General features: G+C 39.6%; 1 protein-coding gene across 4 annotated transcripts in view; it reads right to left on the bottom strand.

The window, feature by feature from the left end:
- Positions 1–17,629, bottom strand: part of IL15 (interleukin 15) — a 30,362-nt gene extending 12,733 nt beyond the window's left edge. The window contains exons 1-3 of one of the 4 annotated variants that reach the window (XM_030492589.1): positions 15,772–16,270; positions 5,401–5,524; positions 3,796–3,830 (exon numbers count right to left, since the gene is read on the bottom strand). In XM_030492589.1, the coding sequence (XP_030348449.1) occupies positions 3,796–3,816 (21 nt within the window). In that variant the 5' untranslated portion in view covers positions 3,817–3,830; positions 5,401–5,524; positions 15,772–16,270. Of the gene's footprint in view, positions 1–3,795; positions 3,831–5,399; positions 5,525–9,004; positions 9,337–15,771; positions 16,271–17,391 lie in introns of those variants that run through there. The other 3 variants (XM_030492587.1, XM_030492586.1, XM_030492588.1) reach the window with 3 other exon arrangements.
- Between the last annotated feature and the right edge of the window lie 1,915 nt (positions 17,630–19,544).

Raw genomic sequence — 19,544 nt, forward strand, 5'->3', positions numbered from 1 at the left:
GCATAGATAAATATTTGCTTCTTAATGGATTTTTTAGAATTTTATGTAGCAGTTTCTTCCACGTAAATATTTTTTTCATCTTCATTTCAAATTTTGACAGGCAATGTTAAGCTCTAAACTTAAGATATAATAGTAAGTAGTGTAAAAATGCAAAATGTTACATTAATGAGGCCTCTTCATAATATAATTTTCTGAAGAGTGCTGTTTTTACAAGCATGCATAACCTAAGGGAACATATCTTCAACTTTTTAGGTCAGCTTGAGTTTTCTAAAAGTCGCAATGTCACTACCTTGAGTAAATGTACATATTATTTTCAGACATTACAATGGAACAAATTCTGGTATTTACCCTTTTCCTGAAAACAAGTATTTCATTTCTTTGTGGTTTTGATCTATTTATTTTTGTTTCAGTCCACCAGGCACTATGAGAACATTTTCATCATTTACAATAGCTATTTCAAAACTGAGCAACCTAGCTGAAAAAGAGTAAACAAACTTTCTTCTCTCTTAGTTGCAAACTATGAATAAAAAAATGCATGGAAGTGCTATCATTTACTACATCTGAATACATGGGACAATGTATCACACTTTCAAGATTACTTTTGGCACCAAGGCACATATAAAGTTCTTCAGAGCATATAGCAAAGTTGCATCCCATGACCCAAGCTTGTGGTCAGCTGAAGGGATGATAAATATAATCTTGTTCTTTCAGCTTCAGTAAGAATGAGGCTTTTATACTACTCAAATGCCTAGCACATTTTTTCCCAAAGGTGTTTCCTTGTCCTTCAGAAGATCTGAGCAAAAAGAATAACTTATTACTTTGAGAATCCACCTTTTTTCTTCTGTATCAGAAATAGTTTAGCTACTCAAATTCACACAAGACAAGATTCAAATATTCTTTGAACATTCCGTTCCCATTTCTTTGGAATTAAAGACTGACCAAAGTTGTAAGAAAATTACAAAACAAACGAGCAAGTAAAGAGATCACTCACAATCTTATAGGGTAAAACATTGTAATAGTTAAGAATCTGAGTGTGTATGTTACAAAAGTGATTAAGAAATGTGGCTCATTGGGGTTTTTTTGTTAGAAATACTAAGTAGTATTTTTAAACTAAAAGTTTCTTTCATTTGCAAAAATGTTTAGTGGTTATGTGAACTAGAGAAAATGACATTTTCTTTAGAACAGAACTGAAGTATAAATATAAATCAAAATGAAGATCCATGATTTAAATGAAGGGGTTTTTGTTTGCTGAGAAGTTAAGTGAGGACAAAACAGGTGTCTTAAATTGCTTTGAGATAAAATCAGTCCCAGTTCTTGGATGCTACCAAGTATGGTATGGATGCTCACTATGGTATGAGCACTCAGCTGTTAGCAAAGGTACTTGCAAAAACTTTCAGGTTCTAGAAAGCACAGGGGATCACTACTAGCCCTCCATCTTGTTGATAACCTTATTGTTAAACAACCACTTCTACTAAGTGTAATACAAAGCTTGAGTTGGCATTCTCAACATTCATACTTCAGTTCACTTTCAACACTTACCTAACTCAGAGTGGTAGTCAAATTATCCATTGGTTTATTGTTAAAAGTTGTCACATTCACAGCATATAAATCTGTGTTATTGTCAAGACATTCATCTTTAGCTGGATGAAAAGTACCAGAAAACTACTTTGTCCTCACTATGACTTATGTGTCTTGAAATTGCACACAATTTAAAATGAGACCTGAAATATTCATGTGCCATTTAAATTATACAAAATAATCTACAGATGTGCATAAAATCTTATGAATCTGAGAGATATTTTCAGTTACATAATGGCTGGAGATGGCTGGGGATTTTGTCCTTCAAAAAATAAAAAAAAAAAAAAAAAGAAGAGGAAGACAGGAAAAAAAATGAATTGCTTTAAAAGTAGAACATGAGAAAAGTTTCACAAAGATTCCCTTGGGAAAAAAGTCTCATAGATACTTAAGGAGTGAACATCTCAGTAATATATCTCCATACATTTATAGTGTTGTATTTATGCTCAGGTTCTCTTAGATAACAACTGTTAGTAGTGTAGAGAGTTTTGTGTACAATATACAAGTCACGTGGTTTTGAGTATGGAATAATACGAGAGAGAGAGTAGGAAAGCGAGTAAAGCTGCTTGGATTATAGGTATCCAACTGCTGAAGATGGTTTTCTCAAAGATCCAGGTAAATTTGAATACTAGAAAGGATAGCTACACTTTGTGTGCTGATCAGCTAGAGAGAATGCAATTGGTAACAGCAGATACCCATAACAGAACTTTTTATGCCTGTGTGGAATTCAGAGCTTTTCACTTGGGTTTCCCCATATACTCTCTAGCTCCCAGCTCCTTGCTTCTACCTGGTAAGAAAATGAAAGCAAATGGATTGATTTTAAACTACTGTCTCCTATGGGTAGAAATGATGGCATCAGCCAAGGAATGCATATAAAAAATCAATGTCGGTAGTGATAACCCAACTATTTCATATTCCCAAAATATTTTTGACTAATCAAGGTAGGCATCCATTCAGTTACAGAATAGATGTGGTAGAAATCACATTCATACCAAAACATGGGGTAGGTTCAGTCTATGAAGATTACCTTCTAGCTCCTGGTGCTATTTTCACATTTCCCAGCAGCACTGAAGTTATGGTGCTGAACAAAACCTCTAGAAGGTCTCCTTCATCCTCAGGCTGTTACTCTGAAGTATTCTATACCAAATTACCTCATAATAACTTACAAAGACAATATAGATGTTTCAAGAGTTCTCCACTTGAAACTGGGACAAAAAAATCATGTGAGTACAGCACCTTGACATACATTTTCCTTCAAAAATAATAAGTTTCTCTCCTGATCCAAGGTGCCTTCTGAGGCACTTCCTTATACAGAGCTTTCTACTGGGAACTGAGTAGTCCTCAGTTCTACTCCTTCTCTCTCTGGCCTTTGCCAGCTCCAGCTTGCACATCACTTTTCTTCAACACATATGCATACACTGTGTTTCTGGCTAGAGGAGTAAGTCAATCCCCCTCATAAATCAGGATTGCGAGAGCAGACTTATTTCACATCATTCAGCAGTACTACACCCCAAATGCTTCATCACATCCTGAAAAACTTTACATTGAAAAAATCCAGCGTTTATGAAAGGGTGGGAGTGTTCCTGAGATAAAGTTGTCAGTGAAAATGTCTCCTTAAAATCAGGCCAAATTTAATATCTTCACTGTATTTCCTTCAAGTTTTACCATACAAATTAAGTGTGTGTGTGTTCTGTGATAAGCCTTTGTTTCAACATTTACAGAAAATGAATGCTGGACTGACTAACTAAAGTCTTTATTTTTTAATCTCAAAATTAACCTACACAGAGTCTGCATAAAGGTACATGTCTCTTATTCCAAATAGACTCTTTGTATATGATATTGTTAGCTCTCATATATTTGAATTCAAATTTAGAAAGAGTGAATGCAATAACATTTTAACTATGTCATTTAGCAGAAACAGAACCAAGCACCTTGATTCATGCACCAATTGAAGCAGAATAGCTTAATGCATCCATTTAATATTCTAAAGCCTTGCAGTTTTTATAGAGCTGCAAGATCTAATAAGATATTTTCTAGGAGTAGGGTCTGGTATAAATTTTCTTCAGTAGTCATATTCAGACCTGATAGCAACACACTGTATATCAGAATCTCAGTAGTATATGAATGGTTTTGAAGATTTCTGGAGAAAAAGAGTTTGCCCGTTGCTCCTAACCATCTCTGATGTGATGGAGCAGATTTACATTTTTGTAAATTTCCTACCTGCTTGTAATTGTCCTCCATGGATCTGCAGGAGCGAAGCAGAAGTGAGCAAAACCAAGCACAGGAGATCAAAATCATTGGAGCAAAATACCAGAAAGCTCTAGCTGTGTTTGTTTATTTTAATTGCAATGATTTCCTAATGGCATGAATTTCTCAATCCATAGCATATTCATATTCCATTTGGTTTACAGTTGCAGAAGATGCTGATTAACATTCAGTCAGAGGATAAGCTCAGTTCAAGGATACTTACTGAGTCATTTCCAAAGTGGTTAAAATTTTGCTAACAAAATTTCACTAATACAGAGCCAAACTCTGTGTCTGATTTTTGTCTTTTATAAAGTGCAGTGAATAATAGGAATTAATTTCAATAGTTTATATGCTACTTAGTTACTTGAATATCAGCATGATGACTATCAGAAAAAGATAATAGCTTTGCTGAAACAAACTGATTGTATTTGCCTCTGGATTTTATTATTTTTTTTTTTTAGAAAAAAAGAAGAAGTGGAGCTATCATCTGCATTTTTGAAAAACTGAAAATGTTGAGAACTTATACACTGTGTTAATGCTATACTACTTTTTTTTCTAACGGAAGCAAACTGAAAATATCCACTAAGATGGAACCAAGTGTGCTACTGAAGATTGGCTACTAAACCAAGCACTTTGCAGTGACACCTAGGCCAGGTTTCAGTGGTCTGGAAACACTGCTTTTTCACCCTGCCTGCAAATTTAGGCAGACTGGCTTTGCACAGGGACCTATCTAGCCACAGTGCAGCATGCCGGCAGGGAGGGATGGGGCTGTGAAGACATCATGGAGGAGCGATGGTGGCAGGGATGAATGCTTGCCTTGAAGCCCTGCTGCAGCTCTTGCACAGGTGAGGGCCCACGGCTGAGGCACTCAGTTTTTATCTCCATGGCAAGGCACCATGCAGGCAGCTCTCTGCTCTGCTTGTTGCCGTTGGACAGTCAAATGGGAGAATCCCACCTCAGGCTGCCACATCCCTCAGCTCCAGGAGGGAACTCCCTCACTGCTCAGGAAGGGAGCCTATGTGGAAAAAGGGAAGGCCAGTGCAGAGTTGTGGGTGAGCCTGGGGAGTACTGAGTGCCATATGTTAATGGCTTCTGGGTTACAACAAGGTCACCTGGCCATGCTGCACAGTGGAAGTGCAACTGATACATAATCATCTAGAAAGGGTGTTGAGAGCTCTGAAGAGTGCTGCAGAGGCTGGACACTTGCAAGGGTTTTCCTCCTGTATCAAACACTTGAGGTTCAGGGGTTATGGTCTTGCATGTTACGAAAGGTCAGCTGGACACAAGTATGACTCTCAGCAAGAGAAAAACGGTAGAACTTGCTGTGCCACAGATAAACTGAAAAATGTGAAAAAAAAATCCAGGCATATTTACTATGTAATTCTGGTACAAATGAACAACAAGGAGTGGAAAAAACAGAGCAGAAAATTACAGGGTGCTAGTGATCTCATCTAAAGTACTGGAAATGTTTGCAAGCCTTAGATTTGTTATATTGCCTAGCTTTCTTGTTGGGCTGTTAAATAGCATTTAAAGCTGTCCTGAAATTTCCTAAAATGTCATGTTTAAGTGACACTTACCTGACTCTCCAGCCTGCTCAATGCTCTGGCAGAGTTTTGTGTTGGCTGTGCCATCCCCAGCATCCTGCCTGCTGAACCATTACTCAGAAGCACAGAATCTGGATCAGGAAAGTAGACTGTGGGACCTAAATAAGGAAAAAATATGTGTAATGTTGCAATAGAGTTCTGAGTGGCTCTCAGCCCATTATTAAGAGCATTCAAAGCAGGAAGTTGCTGAAATTTCGCAAGTAACTGTTGCAAGTCCCCTTTAAATCTTCTAAATTAAAGGAAAACACAAGATGGACTTTCTGAAAGGGTTCTTTTTATCTAGATAATAGAGACCCATCTTTGAATGTTGTAATGTAAGGGGTGTTCCCCCTCAAAAATGTATATTGTCATCAAAAGAAAGTGTTTGTGACTTCTGATAATAATCAGAAGAGAGGTTGTAGCCCAGGTAGCTAGTATTAAAGTCATTGACATCAGTATAATTCTGCTTTTTATAAAGGGCTGGTAGAGTTCTCCTGTTACAACAACACAGCATGACAATTGCTTTTCATAGTTGCCTTTTACATAGACACAGTACAGTCCAGCTATGTGGTTTTACCTTTGGTCTCCCTTATCTCGTATAATAAATTAGAAGAGAATAAATGAGGAGAACCAAGGCCGGGTCAGCAGCAACCCACTATACAACCTCCGTTTAAGCAGTGTTTTCATAGTAAGGATCACGACAACTGTTTAACCAGCTCGTTCCCCTTTTTATTTACCTTTTTACAGATGACACAATAAAAGGAGCCCCAACACAATCAGCAAGAAAACAAGTTTCTGAAGAAGCCTGCCTATGGAAGTTGTGGAAGCTCCATCCTCAGAGGTATTAAAAAATCAAGCAAGACTGGAGAAACCTGCTCTAATTTTGAAGTTAGCCCAGCTTTAGATGGGAGGCTGGAAGGGTGACCTATAGATGCCTCTGCCAACACAAATTATTCAGTGAATTAGGCCTTGAATTAAAAAATGTGGAGGGAGGAAGAAATATACAAAAATGCACAGATATGTGATTGCATGAGCATTATTTTCTTAGATAACTAAATTAAACACTGATAATTTCAAAGATATAGGCTAGGAGCACAGTCCTATTTCTATATAGGTAAAGGGGCTATTGCCTACAGTTTTGTTAGGGCCTTCTGCAGCTGGGTCTCAAACAGGAGGACTCTTTCAGTTGCTTTTGGTTTGGTCAAGCTGAAATAGAGCTGAAATTTCCAACACTGAATTACTTACTCAGGCTAGTTATTTTCTTTTAAGTCACATCAAGAGTAGTTCAGTCATTTCCAAAAATAAATTAGCAGAAACATGCATTTCTTTCATCTAAAGAAAACGCTTATAACCATCTAATTAAAGCTGTGCTTTTCAGTAATGTGTTCAAGTTTGGCAGCCTAGAAAACCTTCATAAACTTGTCCAAGTCATGAGTGGCTTAGTTTACATAATTGTGGAAGTGATTTGTTGGCACTGTGTAGTTCGTCTCCAGCAGTCTCTTCACAATGAACATAATCCATCTTGGAAGCTCAGAGGCAAGCAGAACTCTTTGTATTCAAAAAAAGCCTTCCTACAGGAAAACGTGGTGAATGCTGAGGAACAGAAATCCGTGATGCTGCTGGTGTACAGCAGTGGAATTTGAGTACTATGAATGGAAAGCACAGCAAAGAATTAAGAAAGGGTAGAAGTGAAAGGAAGGAGGGAATGTTGAGTGTAGCAGAAGGATTTATGAACACTAAGCATATTCTTCTTGAGAACTTGAAACTCAATCCCATGCTCACTGCTTTGCCATGAATTCATAATTTTTAAAAGGTATTAAATCTTTAAGCACAGAAGCTGTGGCTGCCCCATCCCTGACAGTGTTCGAGGGCAGGTTGGATGGCGCTTTAAGCAACCTGGTCTAGTGGATGGTGTCCCTGCTCATAACAGAGGGCTTGGAACTGGATGATCTTGATGGTCCCTTCCAACCTAAACCATTCCATGATTCTATGATGTAACAATTTCCTTTTTCTCTCACAGGATTTATGAACAAAATGGATTCTGTTCACCGAATGGACCAAGCTCTTGAAAAACGCATCATATAAATGTCCTTGTTTAAACATGGAAGATGTATAGAAAAGGAGGCAGATGGTCACAGAAAGAAAAACAGGAGTTCAATGACAAAGGCAGCTGAAAGCAGCCCTGGAGAGTCCTGTCCCTGCCTTCATCACCATCTTCTTATGATTCAGGCAAGTTCCTTAACCCATAGTTTTCGCAAGCGGCGATCATTTTCTGAGTTCCATCCTACAAGAAATCTAGACTTTCAGTTGCTTTGTGTATCTGCCTTTAGGATGAAGTGTTTCATGGTCCCCAATTATGTATTTCTAGTCATAGTCAGGTAGCTCAGATGCATGTTTCTCCAATGTAGATGCTACAGTTTGAAGAAATTAGTGCCCTCTACAGAGCTTAGTTTGAAAAAGCATTGAGTTCTCACAGCTGCAACAGAATATACTGGGTGAACAAAGACAATCCTTGAGAATGCTGAACAATCTCTTAGAAAAAAAAAACCCCAAAAAAACACTATCTCCAGGTGTCACATACTGGGCGCAAAATCAGTAGGTTATTCTAATATCCCAATCTTTTTGCAAAGCAAAATTCCCATTTTCTTATTCTTCAGGACTTTAGAGAAAAATGAACTAATTCAAGTCCAATAAGCACTTGCATACTATACTGATAGATGCCAAAAAGGGAGGGCAAATAAAATTAATTATTCTGGATTTACAATATGGCGCAAGTAATGTGTAGCAAATCAGATATGGAGCCATAAAAAAGAATGCATGAAATACAGGATATCTGCTTTTCCTGCTTTTCCTTGGTTTTATATTTATGTGTATATATTTATATATTCTAGCCAATGTAAAATCACATTTCTTGAGCCCATGTAACAGATTACTGTAAGATACAGTGCAACTAAGGCTGAAGACATTCTTTTATTAAATAAAAAAGATTTAAAATTAAATAAAATGAGTGAAAGAAAGCTGTAAGCAGTGAGGGAGCATGTAAACCCCAGTCTGATGATTTCTGCCATCACCAGCGTCCAGTGTTGGTCATCACAGGGCAAGATTACACTTGGAATCCCCAGGTTGAGAACAGAGACCAGTGCAATCCCAGGTGGGCTCCCAGTGCCACTCTCCTTCTCATCCTCTCTGCTGCCCAGCGGTGATCTACACTCCATGTGGCAGCCCTGAGTACAACTAATCACGTTAGCTCAGAACTGATCTAAACTCAGGAATATGAAAAACTATTTGATCTATTTATCCTGCCAAGAAACAGCATAAAGAAAAATTCCACCCTGCAACTACACCATTACCAAACTACACTGGGAGGGAAACAAACCATACTTTGGTTTTCTGCCACATGCTACAACAGATGAGCCTGCAAGAATTACTGTGACTCCCGTTCCTGTGTTCTTAAAAGCACACTACATGCACTCGTTTTTAACAGATATGCAGATGTCGATTATTTTAATGACATTCAAACTGAGGCTCCATGACCCAGGAGAAAGCCAGTATGGCTTATACAAACAGGTACAATTAGCTATTTTTTAACAGGTTTTTACATTGATATCTTTTACTCTCACAAGCAGGTTGATGGCAGTAACCAGCTGCAGCTTTCAGATGTCAGCCACATAGATTTCCATGTTCCTGCAATACCTCTCCTTAGTCCTGGAAGGGCAGGTAAGGTTTCTACTTCCTTTTGCAGGAAGAGACAGTTACACTTTGTCACTTGGCAGAGATAAATGCAGACACCACTGATACAAGTGCCATAATTCTTAATTAGCCAATGCAGCATAAAAAATGGCCAGAGTTCATGCCTGATTTTCCATCATGTAGGTTACAGAATTGATATTATGTTGATAATAGTTAACAACATGTAAACTATTCATAACAAGTTCATACATTTATGATATTTGAAATTAAAACTTGTCAGTGTTGTTATTCCTTTAGATAAAATGGATCTTCTACTGCAAGAGTTGTTCAGAAGATCATAAGCTCAACAACTGCATCATCATATTTTGTATGCGCAACAAACAGAATATATTGTGGCAGTCGGTGACCTGACATCATTGATGAGTTCAAGTCCTTTCTCCAGCTGAGACAATAAATTTCTCTACAGTGTCCTTATTTATAGCTTAAACTCTAGGGAGGAAAATTACTGAGCACTTGACATTCATAGCCTTCTGGCAGAGACTAAAGCCAGGGAAAGGTGCAGTGTGAACCGTTTTTGGCTAGTGGTTTAGAATATGGTGATTCCTCTACTCCAAAATGAATTACAGCCAGTAAATTATATTTACAAAAAGGCACCCTAAAAAAGTGATAAATTCTACTCATGGGTGTACTGGCTTAGCAACTTTGCTAGAAGATTCTTTAACAGTCACAGAGTGCAACCTGTGACTGGCTACAGGTAATTTGATAAAGCAGGATCTTACAAACAGTTCCTTAGTGGGTAAAAAAATCAGCCATTTTTTGTTAAAGAATTTTTAAGCATTGGCACTCAAGTTAATTGATAAACTATTAAACTGTTAAGTTGTAATTTATAGCAGCTATAATGGCAAGAATATCAGAGTTATCACCCTGTGCTGCCACTAAAGACATACTTCATCTGTTATAACACAAAATACTGTAAGATAGTTTATAATGATGCATATATCTTGTTACCTGCTGATATTAACCTATCAGCAATGACAACAGTTTAATTATATTGCACATCTCCTGCTGGCTTCCAAATATTTCTGCTGCTCTTCACTAATTTCCTGGCTAAAAAAAGTATCAGTCTCCTTATTTTACACTAGTACAATAATATATCAATGGAAGACAGAAAGCTTTTATTATCTGCTGAGGTGCCTGAATTCTTTGTATTGTCATCATGATATAAAAATCTAACCCCAGCTGCCCATAAATCCTGAAAGATGGTGGAGAAAAGGCCCCATATCAGCTAAAGAATGTGGAGGAAATCCCAGACTAGACCTCTCACAGAGATGTGCAGAATATTATCTCAAAGGTGGCACTCAGCCCTGGCCAGGCGGGATCTTTGCTTGTACTGATATAGTACAGGCAGTTTGGATGATATGTCTTTCTCTTATCTCTTACTTCTTTCTTCCTTTCTCTTCCTTCAGGCTCATTCTGAGTATGGGATCATAGCGCCCATCGTGGGAACAGCTCTGGCCCAGCAAGAGCAGAGGAGCCTTCAGTAGACAGGAACCTTTGAGGTGGACACCAATGGCTAAGGCTTTGCCAAACACTAACCAGTGTTTGGCAAAGCAGCAGTGAGAAGGTAAATTTATCTGCGATTAATGATATGAAATCAGAAGTCCTTTTGTCTGTGAAAGAATAATCTGTGTATCCAGGTATTGGGGATCTCCAACATGGTCCTATCTCTTTCAACTCCAGCTCAAAAAGGAGTTCTGAGCATATATTCTCACGAGGACCTATTAATAGTGCATTCTACCAGAGTTTGGTCTTTGCAAAGACAGCTGTATCAGCATGTTTGTTAATATGTCAGCATTTATTCCTAGAGTGAAATTCTGTCCTATCAAAGCCTGTAAAATGAAAATCAGAAATGTGGGTTGAGTAAGAAGAATGTCTTTAAATTTGGGAACTCCTGATGAAAAGGAAGGTTTTGCTTTACACACATTTCTCTGAATAATGAATAGCTGATAATAAATAATTGATAGTAGGGATTTCTCCCCTCAATTTCTGAGCAATTACTTTTGAAATACTTTTGAAAATTAGAAATATTTTAGCATGCATGCAGAGCAAATGGGCATATTTGAGATGTTTTTGCTTTGCCTAACATGCTATAATTCAGTGTAGAAAATTGAAAATGTATTACAATAATGAGAATTGGCAGTGCATTACATTCCTGTAGTTAATATAACCTTTAAAGTCACTATTTTCCAGTCTGAGTTTTTAAGTCCATAGAAAAACCTCATGAAAAACATGAATTCAAGTGTATTTACTCTCCAGGATTTTAGCTTCTACTGATGATGCAGTCGTGAAATAGAGGGTATAGCAACAAGACCATGCCATGTAAAAAAAAAAAAAAGAAAAGAAAAAAGGAATAAAATATGTACTTCTGTGCAGACTAACAAGTTTGTTCCAGCAGCTGAGGTTGGGCTGCTGTGCTTTACTAATCCCTGCAAGCAATAATACTGTACTGGCCTGCAGAACAGTGATCTGCTTTACACCACAAAACATATTATTTCTATAGAATAACATGTCTCAAAGTGGGACTGTTCCAGATTGTCCTTCTCCCTGATATACTGGCTGCAGCAAGCTGAACTCCCTCAGCACAGAAGAGGGAACATTTGACAGAACCCTGGACCTGACACTGGAAGGTTTGTGTCAAATCTATTACTGGCCATGGCTTGGAAGAGACTGCAAGCTGAAGTAAGAGGGAACTTTTCAATCTTCAGAAAAATTCCAGCACTGTGTTATCCATACTACCCAATTACTCCACATCAGCTTGTACTTCTGTCACCTGTGATCTCTCTCTATTTTCATTGAAGATCTAGGAAGCCTCAGAATTGATCTGACCATAATATTTTTTTTCCTAGACAATTCAAACCTTCCTGAAGACAGCAGGGTATCACAGAATCATTTAGGAACAACTGTTAACCTAGTGCTGCCAAGTCCACCACTAAGCCATATCCCTAAGCACAGATCTACACATATTTTAAGTATCTCCAGGGGGATCACTCAACCACTTCCCTGGGCAGCTGTTCCAATGCTTGATAGCCTTTTTCGTGAAGACATTTTTCCTAATAGCCAATCTAAACCTCCCCTGGCGCAACTTGAGTATGTTTCCTCTTGTCCTATCACTTGTTACTCAGGAGAAGAGACCAACACTCACTTTGCTATGATATCCTTTCAGGTCGTTGTAGAGAGACATAAGGTCTCCCTTCAGCCTTCTTTTCTCCGGGCTAAACAACCCCAGTTCCTCAGCCTCTCCTCTTAAGACTTGTTCTCTAGACCCTTTGCCAGCCAACACTCCCACCCAACTTAGTGTTGTCTGCAAGCTTACTGAGAGTGCACTCAATCCCCTCATCCAGATCACTGATAAAGATATAAAACAGAACTGGCCCAAACCAGCCCTGGGGAATACCACTTGTGACTGGCCACCAACTGGATTTAACTCTTTTCACCACAACTCTTTTGGCTCAGCCATCCAGCCAGTTTTTTTACCCAGGGAACAGCATGCCTTTCCAAGCCATAAGCAGCCAATTTCTCCAAGAGAGTGCTGGAAACGGTGTTAAAGGCTTTACTAAAGACTAGGTAGACAACATCCACAGCCTTTCCCTCATTCACTAAGCAGGTCACCTTGTCATGGAGATCAGCTTAGTCAAGCAGGGCCTGCCGTTCATAAACCCATGCTGACTGGGCCTGATCATTCATAAACCCATGCTGACTGGTTGTTCTGTACATGCCATGTGATGACACTCAAGATGATGTGCTCCATAACCTTCCCTGGCATTAACGTCAGGCTGACAGGCTGTATTTCCCTGATCTTCCTTCAGCCCTTCTTGTAGATGGGTGTCACATTTACTAAATTCCAGTCAACTGGGATGCCTCATTTTACCCCTTTTCCCCTTCATATCTAGTTTAAAGCTCTTTCAATGAGCCCTGCTAACTCCTGCACGAAGGTCATTTTTCCCCTTTGAGACCAGTATACCTCATCTGTTGCCAGAAGGCCTGGTGTCATGTAGACTGACCTATGATCAAAAACCCCAAAATTAAGCTAGTGACACCAGGCTCAGAGCCAGGTACAGATGTGCTGACTCTTTCTTATCATTTCCTGCAACTGGAAGGATAGAGAAGAACACTACTTGTGCTCCTGATCCATTAATCAGTTGTTCCAAGGCCCTGACGTCTCTCTTGCTTGCTCTCAGACTTCTTCCTGCAACTTCATTGCTGCCTACCTAAAAAATCAGTAATGGCTGATAATTTAAGGGCCATACCAGGGTAGGAAGCTTTTCTCTTCACATCTTTCACCTGGGCCGCAGGGGGGCAGCAGCCTTCTCTAAGCAGTGGGTCTGGTCTACATATTGGGCCTTCTGTTGCTGTCAGAAAGAATCTCCTATGACAATGACCTGATTTTTTTCTTTATGGAAACTGTTTTGGTGCAGGGCAAAAGCTAACTTAACCTCAGTGACACCTCCATGCTAGATGAGCTATTGTTTGGTTCCACTTGCACAGTCTCATACCTGTTATGTGAGGGCACCTGGGAAAGTGGAGTAGTCACAGAGGAGATATGCCTGCTGTGCCAGGCAGGAACTTGCTGCCATTGTCCTCTATCCCTTAAGGGTTGCTGCGTTCAGCCAGACAGAGAGAGGATAGGGGATCCTCCATGTTACATCAGGCCTGTCTCAGGGATGGTAGGATGTGATTCCGGTGGTCCGTCTGTCTCTCTTGCACTCCCTGATACTCCTCAACCTACATACATTTCCTTGGAGTCACTAAGCTGAGGAGTTCCTCTACCTGGGCACACCCCACATAGGTGTACTCTCTACTGTCCTATACTGGCATAAGAGCAGGGCACATGCTGCAGCCTCGCACTGGGCTGTCAGCTGGAAGGATAGAGAAGAACACTACTTGTGCTCCTGATCCATTAATCAGTTGTTCCAAGGCCCTGACGTCTCTCTTGCTTGCTCTCAGACTTCTTCCTGCAACTTCATTGCTGCCTACCTAAAAAATCAGTAATGGCTGATAATTTAAGGGCCATACCAGGGTAGGAAGCTTTCTCTTCACATCTTTCACCTGGGCCGCAGGGGGGCAGCAGCCTTCTCTAAGCAGTGGGTCTGGTCTACATATTGGGCTCCCACTGGAGCTCTGTCTGGCGCAGAGCTTGGAGAAGCCATGACTTTCCACTGAGTGGATACCGTTGCTCCCTGGTTGAGCCGGCAGGGCCCTTCCTGCATGCCCTTCTGCCGGAGCTGCTGTGCAGACTGCCGCACCACACCCTGCTTGCCTGCCCCGCTGGCTCGCGCTCCCTAAGGACTTACCTTATACACCAAGCAGGAGGCTTGCTCACCATTGCTCCAGGTCCCATCAGTCACTCTTGCCTGAACTGCAGGCTTCTGGCGGCTCTCTCAACTCCCCTCAGGTTTCCCAGTTCAAGAACCACCCTGTGCACCCCACTAGAGCTCTCCACTGCCGATCATGCCGGCACTGGAGCTGCTTGCCTCCTTATAATGTTGCACTCTAAAGAGCTGGCAAAGCTGACCTTTATTGTTTGAGTTCATAGAGCTGAAATGATTGTGACAGACTATAAAGCCATGCTGTTTGTTCTTAAAGAATTTATAACAGTCCATTAGGCTTCCAAAGAATGAATTTAATACCTCTAGTGATCTATAAAGATCATTTGTTTATACTAAGTTGATCTATAATCAAGTGTCTCCTTCCAAGATAAAATAACCAAGTGATACCTTTCCATTTATCTAGTATGTCGTATAAATTGATAACTGTAAAAAGAAACAAATACAATCATAACAGGCAAAGGAAGTGCTGTGCTAATGACTATTTGGAAAGTATATCAAAACGTACTGCGATAAATATAATCACGAATTTGTTCTGCAAGATCAGACTCTTTTAAAAGAAAGCAGCACAAATATACCTGCTGTATACAGAAGGAATCACAAGGTAGTGGTTGTGCACAGCAAGGAGAATTTCCTAATACTGACTTATACAGATGATATTTTGCAGGTTTTGACAATAGAATCCTTCACAAGTTTCTGTCCCATGTCTTTTTTCTCCTGCCTTTTGGTTTTATTAGGTGGAAAGTAGTATTTTTAACAACAGACTCATAAATGCATTTGCTTACTCTGATTTACAACAGGCTAATACCTCCCTATTATATTGCTATCAGCTACAGTATCTCCATATCACTGTTTTCAGTAGGTTTCCATTTGACTGAAGATTTTCAGTTCCTTGCCTGCATTTAATGTTCTTTCAAGTGTATACACTAAGATAGTAAATAACTTTTCTCCCAGCTTTTTATTTCTGTCTTGCTATGTAAACCACACTCACAGCAATATCTTTGTTTTCTCCTCATGTTTTCTGTGTGAGTTTGTTAGAAAACAGTGACAAATTTTCACTGGCTAGCACCCATTCTCTGTACTTGCTGATGTTTTTCACACAGCAGAAACAGAGAAACAGGTGCCCAGGTATAAGGTTAAATACAGTACTTATGCTATGTCTTTTATATTTATAGCAAACCTTATGAGACAATTTTAGTAAACATTAACTAATTGCAAGCTAAGGAATGTATATTTTTTAATACAAGAGAGAAAGAAAACCAAGAGGATGTTAAAAGCTGTAAAATACTCACAAGTCTCGGAAAAGCTGTGCAGCAAGCCGGCACAGAAGTTAGGATAAAGTTTGCACTATGACAACGACATAGTGCAATGCTCCACCCCCTCCTCCGTTCTGTTTTACTTTCAGTTGTTATATAATAATATAGGACTATGTTTGTACTAAATATAACGCAGAACTTATTCTCACTACAAATAGAAGATACTAAGGATTTCCTGTTTCTGAGAAATCTTGAAACTTGGGGGGAAAACCAAAACAAAACGAAAACGTGGGGAAACACATATGCCTGTGATTTAGAAGGCAAGCAAGCGACTGACAAACAAGAAAGGCAGCTTATTGCTGGTCCAAACAGCAACATTTATGCGTGCTACCTCCTATCCTTCCTTAAAGGGAAGAAAGGGCACAGTTGTCTCTGCACGGTCACTTCCTCCTTTGTAGCTTTAGTGTATGCTTCCCAACCAGAGCTCCGAAGAGTTGCTTAACTTAGAAGCAAACACTGTAGCTTTATGCTGTAACTCCTCCTCCGCAGCCGGCTTAGTGTTTTACTGTGCAGCTACCACAAGGGGGGAAAAAGGAGTTGCCTCTGAGGGCAAGACGGAGAAAGACGAGCACAGCCGCGGAAGAGGATTTAGAGGACAGAAAAGAGCTTCTCCAAAAAGTGCAGCATCTGACTTGCTGTGGGACGACAGGGCAGAGAAGTGCTGTAAGTCCAGGTGACAGCAGAAGAGGATCTCTGTAAAGGAACTGAAACAATACTCTGCAAATTGCACTAAACTCAAAAGTTGTGGATTTTAGCTGTTAATGGGGTTAGTGCCTATGATAATCACAGGATATGGCAGCTGTAATCCTAAATCGTGCTTAGACACCTCACAATGAAAAACCTTTCTAGCTTGAGTTAAACTTCATGAGCATCGTCCTGCAGATGAAACTTGGCAGCTGCCTGGGAGTGCTCTCAGGTTTCCAGGACCCACCTCTGGAGGGTCATGCACTCCAGAGGCAACAGGGAAAATGGTACTTCCTCTCTGTGTAGTCTTCTCTTAGTCCTCTTCTGTGTTATTCTCTTGTGTGGGTGCTGGTTGTTATTCTGTGCATGTCACATGTGAGCTGGTAAAAATATTCTGCAGCTAAACGAGAATGCTTTAAAAATGACTGTCTTCTTACTGAAGAAGAGATGAGTTTCTAGAGTTGGATATTTCCTTCCTGTTTCTCAGTGAAATATCATTTTTTTCCAGGACGACTATTATGAAACCTGGTGAACAATAGCAGTCAGTTTCCTGTGCTGTGATATTCTATTACCATCAGATTCAGAAAATCTACTTAAGGACATCAGTAAGACTGCTGTATCTTGAACAACTGTTGTACAAGAGAGAGGAATAAGGACTGAAACTGAGTGTCCCCAAACAGTGCTGCATGACGGATTCACTACATGAGGCAGCTTACTGCCATTTCTCAGCATCTCTGCACACTGTACCCTGTGGTCTGATGCTTGGGTCCAGCATCCATTCTGGATGCGGAAGAGGCATCAAAGGGGAATGCCACCACGCTGATTAGCTCCTGTACATGATCTGGTTTGCAGTCACTACCACTGCAAAGAACCTTCCAGCAATTGAATACAAGACAAAAAAGCAGAACTCACAATTTCATGCTCTCCAGGGACTCTTGTCTCTCTCAGGTGACATTGCATCTGTGTCTCCAGAAAAGCAGCTACTCGTGCTCCTTGCTCTCTGTCTCAGTGTAGAGTTTTAATGTCACTTTTTAAGTGGTTGTGCAGACCTCAGAGGTGAAATCTGCCTCAACTGGAGGCTGCTAGGAACCTGGGCAGGATTTGAAAGAGAAAATGAAAGTACAGACTTGGCTGGAATTCTTGCCATGACAAAGTACAAAAGTGCAAGTGAAAAGGAGGTACCAGCATTTCAGGAAAAAACACCAGCCTGAATAAATATTTAAACCAAAGGAATATGCTGATTTACTAACTGTCTTGTTATAAGGGCAATTCTAAGGAAAAGTGGTCATAAATGCCTCTGTTTCTTCAGCTTGCTCCAGCTCAAAGAATGAGAGTGAATGATTTCAAGTATACAAGTGAACGTATTTGGACTTCGGATCCAAATACGGATCATATTTGTTGCTCATATTTGTTACTGTTTAAAACTGAAAGAAAATATGTTGTTTTCCACTTGTCTTCGCTTTTTGACATGGTACCTTCACTATACTATAATTTGTCAGAATTTTCTCAACTAGGAAAAATTTATAAGCAAACAGCCAAAACCAGGCACACAAAGCTTTAGGTATTCCTGAGTTATTCTGTGGGAAAAGAGGAAGAATCACTCGCTGAATTTTTTTTTAAATCACTTTCCAAGCAGTTTCCTTTGAACACTGGAAAATGGAAATACTGCATATAGGGTGGATTTTTTATTTTTTTTTTTAACTACCTTTCTGGGTTTGTTCCTTTTTTAGGAATTATATTTTGCTGGCAATTCTGAAGTTAAAAGATTTTAATTTCTAACTTAATATAAAAACTGCCCCTAAACACTGAAGTAGTTGCATATAAAAATAATGCAAGTATCAGTACGTATTATGTCATGAGAGGGTGGCAATACCACCTGCACTCCCTCAAAATTTAATTCTCATTCATTTTCTTAATTAGACAAAAATATCCTTCCTAATTACACAAGGGACATTTTATAGTCACTTAAACACTACTAACCACATCAAGGTGTTTATTTGTAGCATAAATTATTCTCATACTCTCTTACGAGCATAATACCCCTTTCTAGTTTATGCAAGTTTCATTTATAGTGGACACAGGCTATTTGGCAAGATATTGGCAATTGCTCTAAATGAGCTACTAAATTCTAATTTAGTATCGTAAGTGCAGCGACAAAGCATGTGAGTAACTTACATCATGCGAACAGTAAAGTGAAAACAGAAGCATGAATGTCATCTTGAAAATACGACAGGATAACTGAAAATTCAAACATGACCATCCTGATTTGAAGCGACAGTACCCAAATTTTTTGTTGGCAGTTGTGCAGCAGCACAAAACATTTGGATTTGCTATACTGTTGAAAGTTTGCCCGTGCTCTCATGAAATTCGTTCCTTTGGAACTGGTATTGGTTCTGTTGCTGAGCACCAGGAGAGGAAGTATTGCTACAGGGGCAAGAGTGAAGAAGAGGGGAAGAAGGCTTTTTCAGAGCAATGTGATGTGAGTGATTATAGAAAAATGCCATATTTTCTGAAGGTAGTCTGGAAAAAAAAGGCAGAGCTGGATACCTTCAGGATGGCCCGGGCTGACCCAGCTCAGAGCAACTTCCTTTGCGAAATTTCTGAATGCTTAAAGATGAGGCTGCACTATGCTCTTCCCACCTACTGTCTCGGTATCAGTTCTTTTTAAATGAAGTCTTGAAATGGAGGCCTTCTCTGATAAGACATCAGCTCTGTTAAGCCATTATGCTCTCATAAGTATAATGATTTTCTTTTTATTTATTTACACTGAAGTCCAAGATTTTTAGGGAACCTGAACCCAAATGTACAGGCAGATGGAGAGGATGGTAATTGCAACTTGAATAATGTCTCTTCCTGAGTATTTTTTTATGATACTGTTTCTGCTGTGTTTGGATTTTTGCTGCAGGGCTGAACTACTACAGTCTCAGTTATCAACCTCATGAATTTCTGCATAGGAAAATTAAAGAGCTGTTGTTTTCTTGCTGTAGGTGACAGAGTGGATATAAAGAGCTGATAAGCATGTACAACTTTGGCTCCTTCCAGTCCCAGCATGGCAGCTGGAGGAG

This window comes from Strigops habroptila, chromosome 7 (genome assembly GCF_004027225.2).
Source record: "Strigops habroptila isolate Jane chromosome 7, bStrHab1.2.pri, whole genome shotgun sequence".
NCBI classification, from domain to species: domain Eukaryota; kingdom Metazoa; phylum Chordata; class Aves; order Psittaciformes; family Psittacidae; genus Strigops; species Strigops habroptila.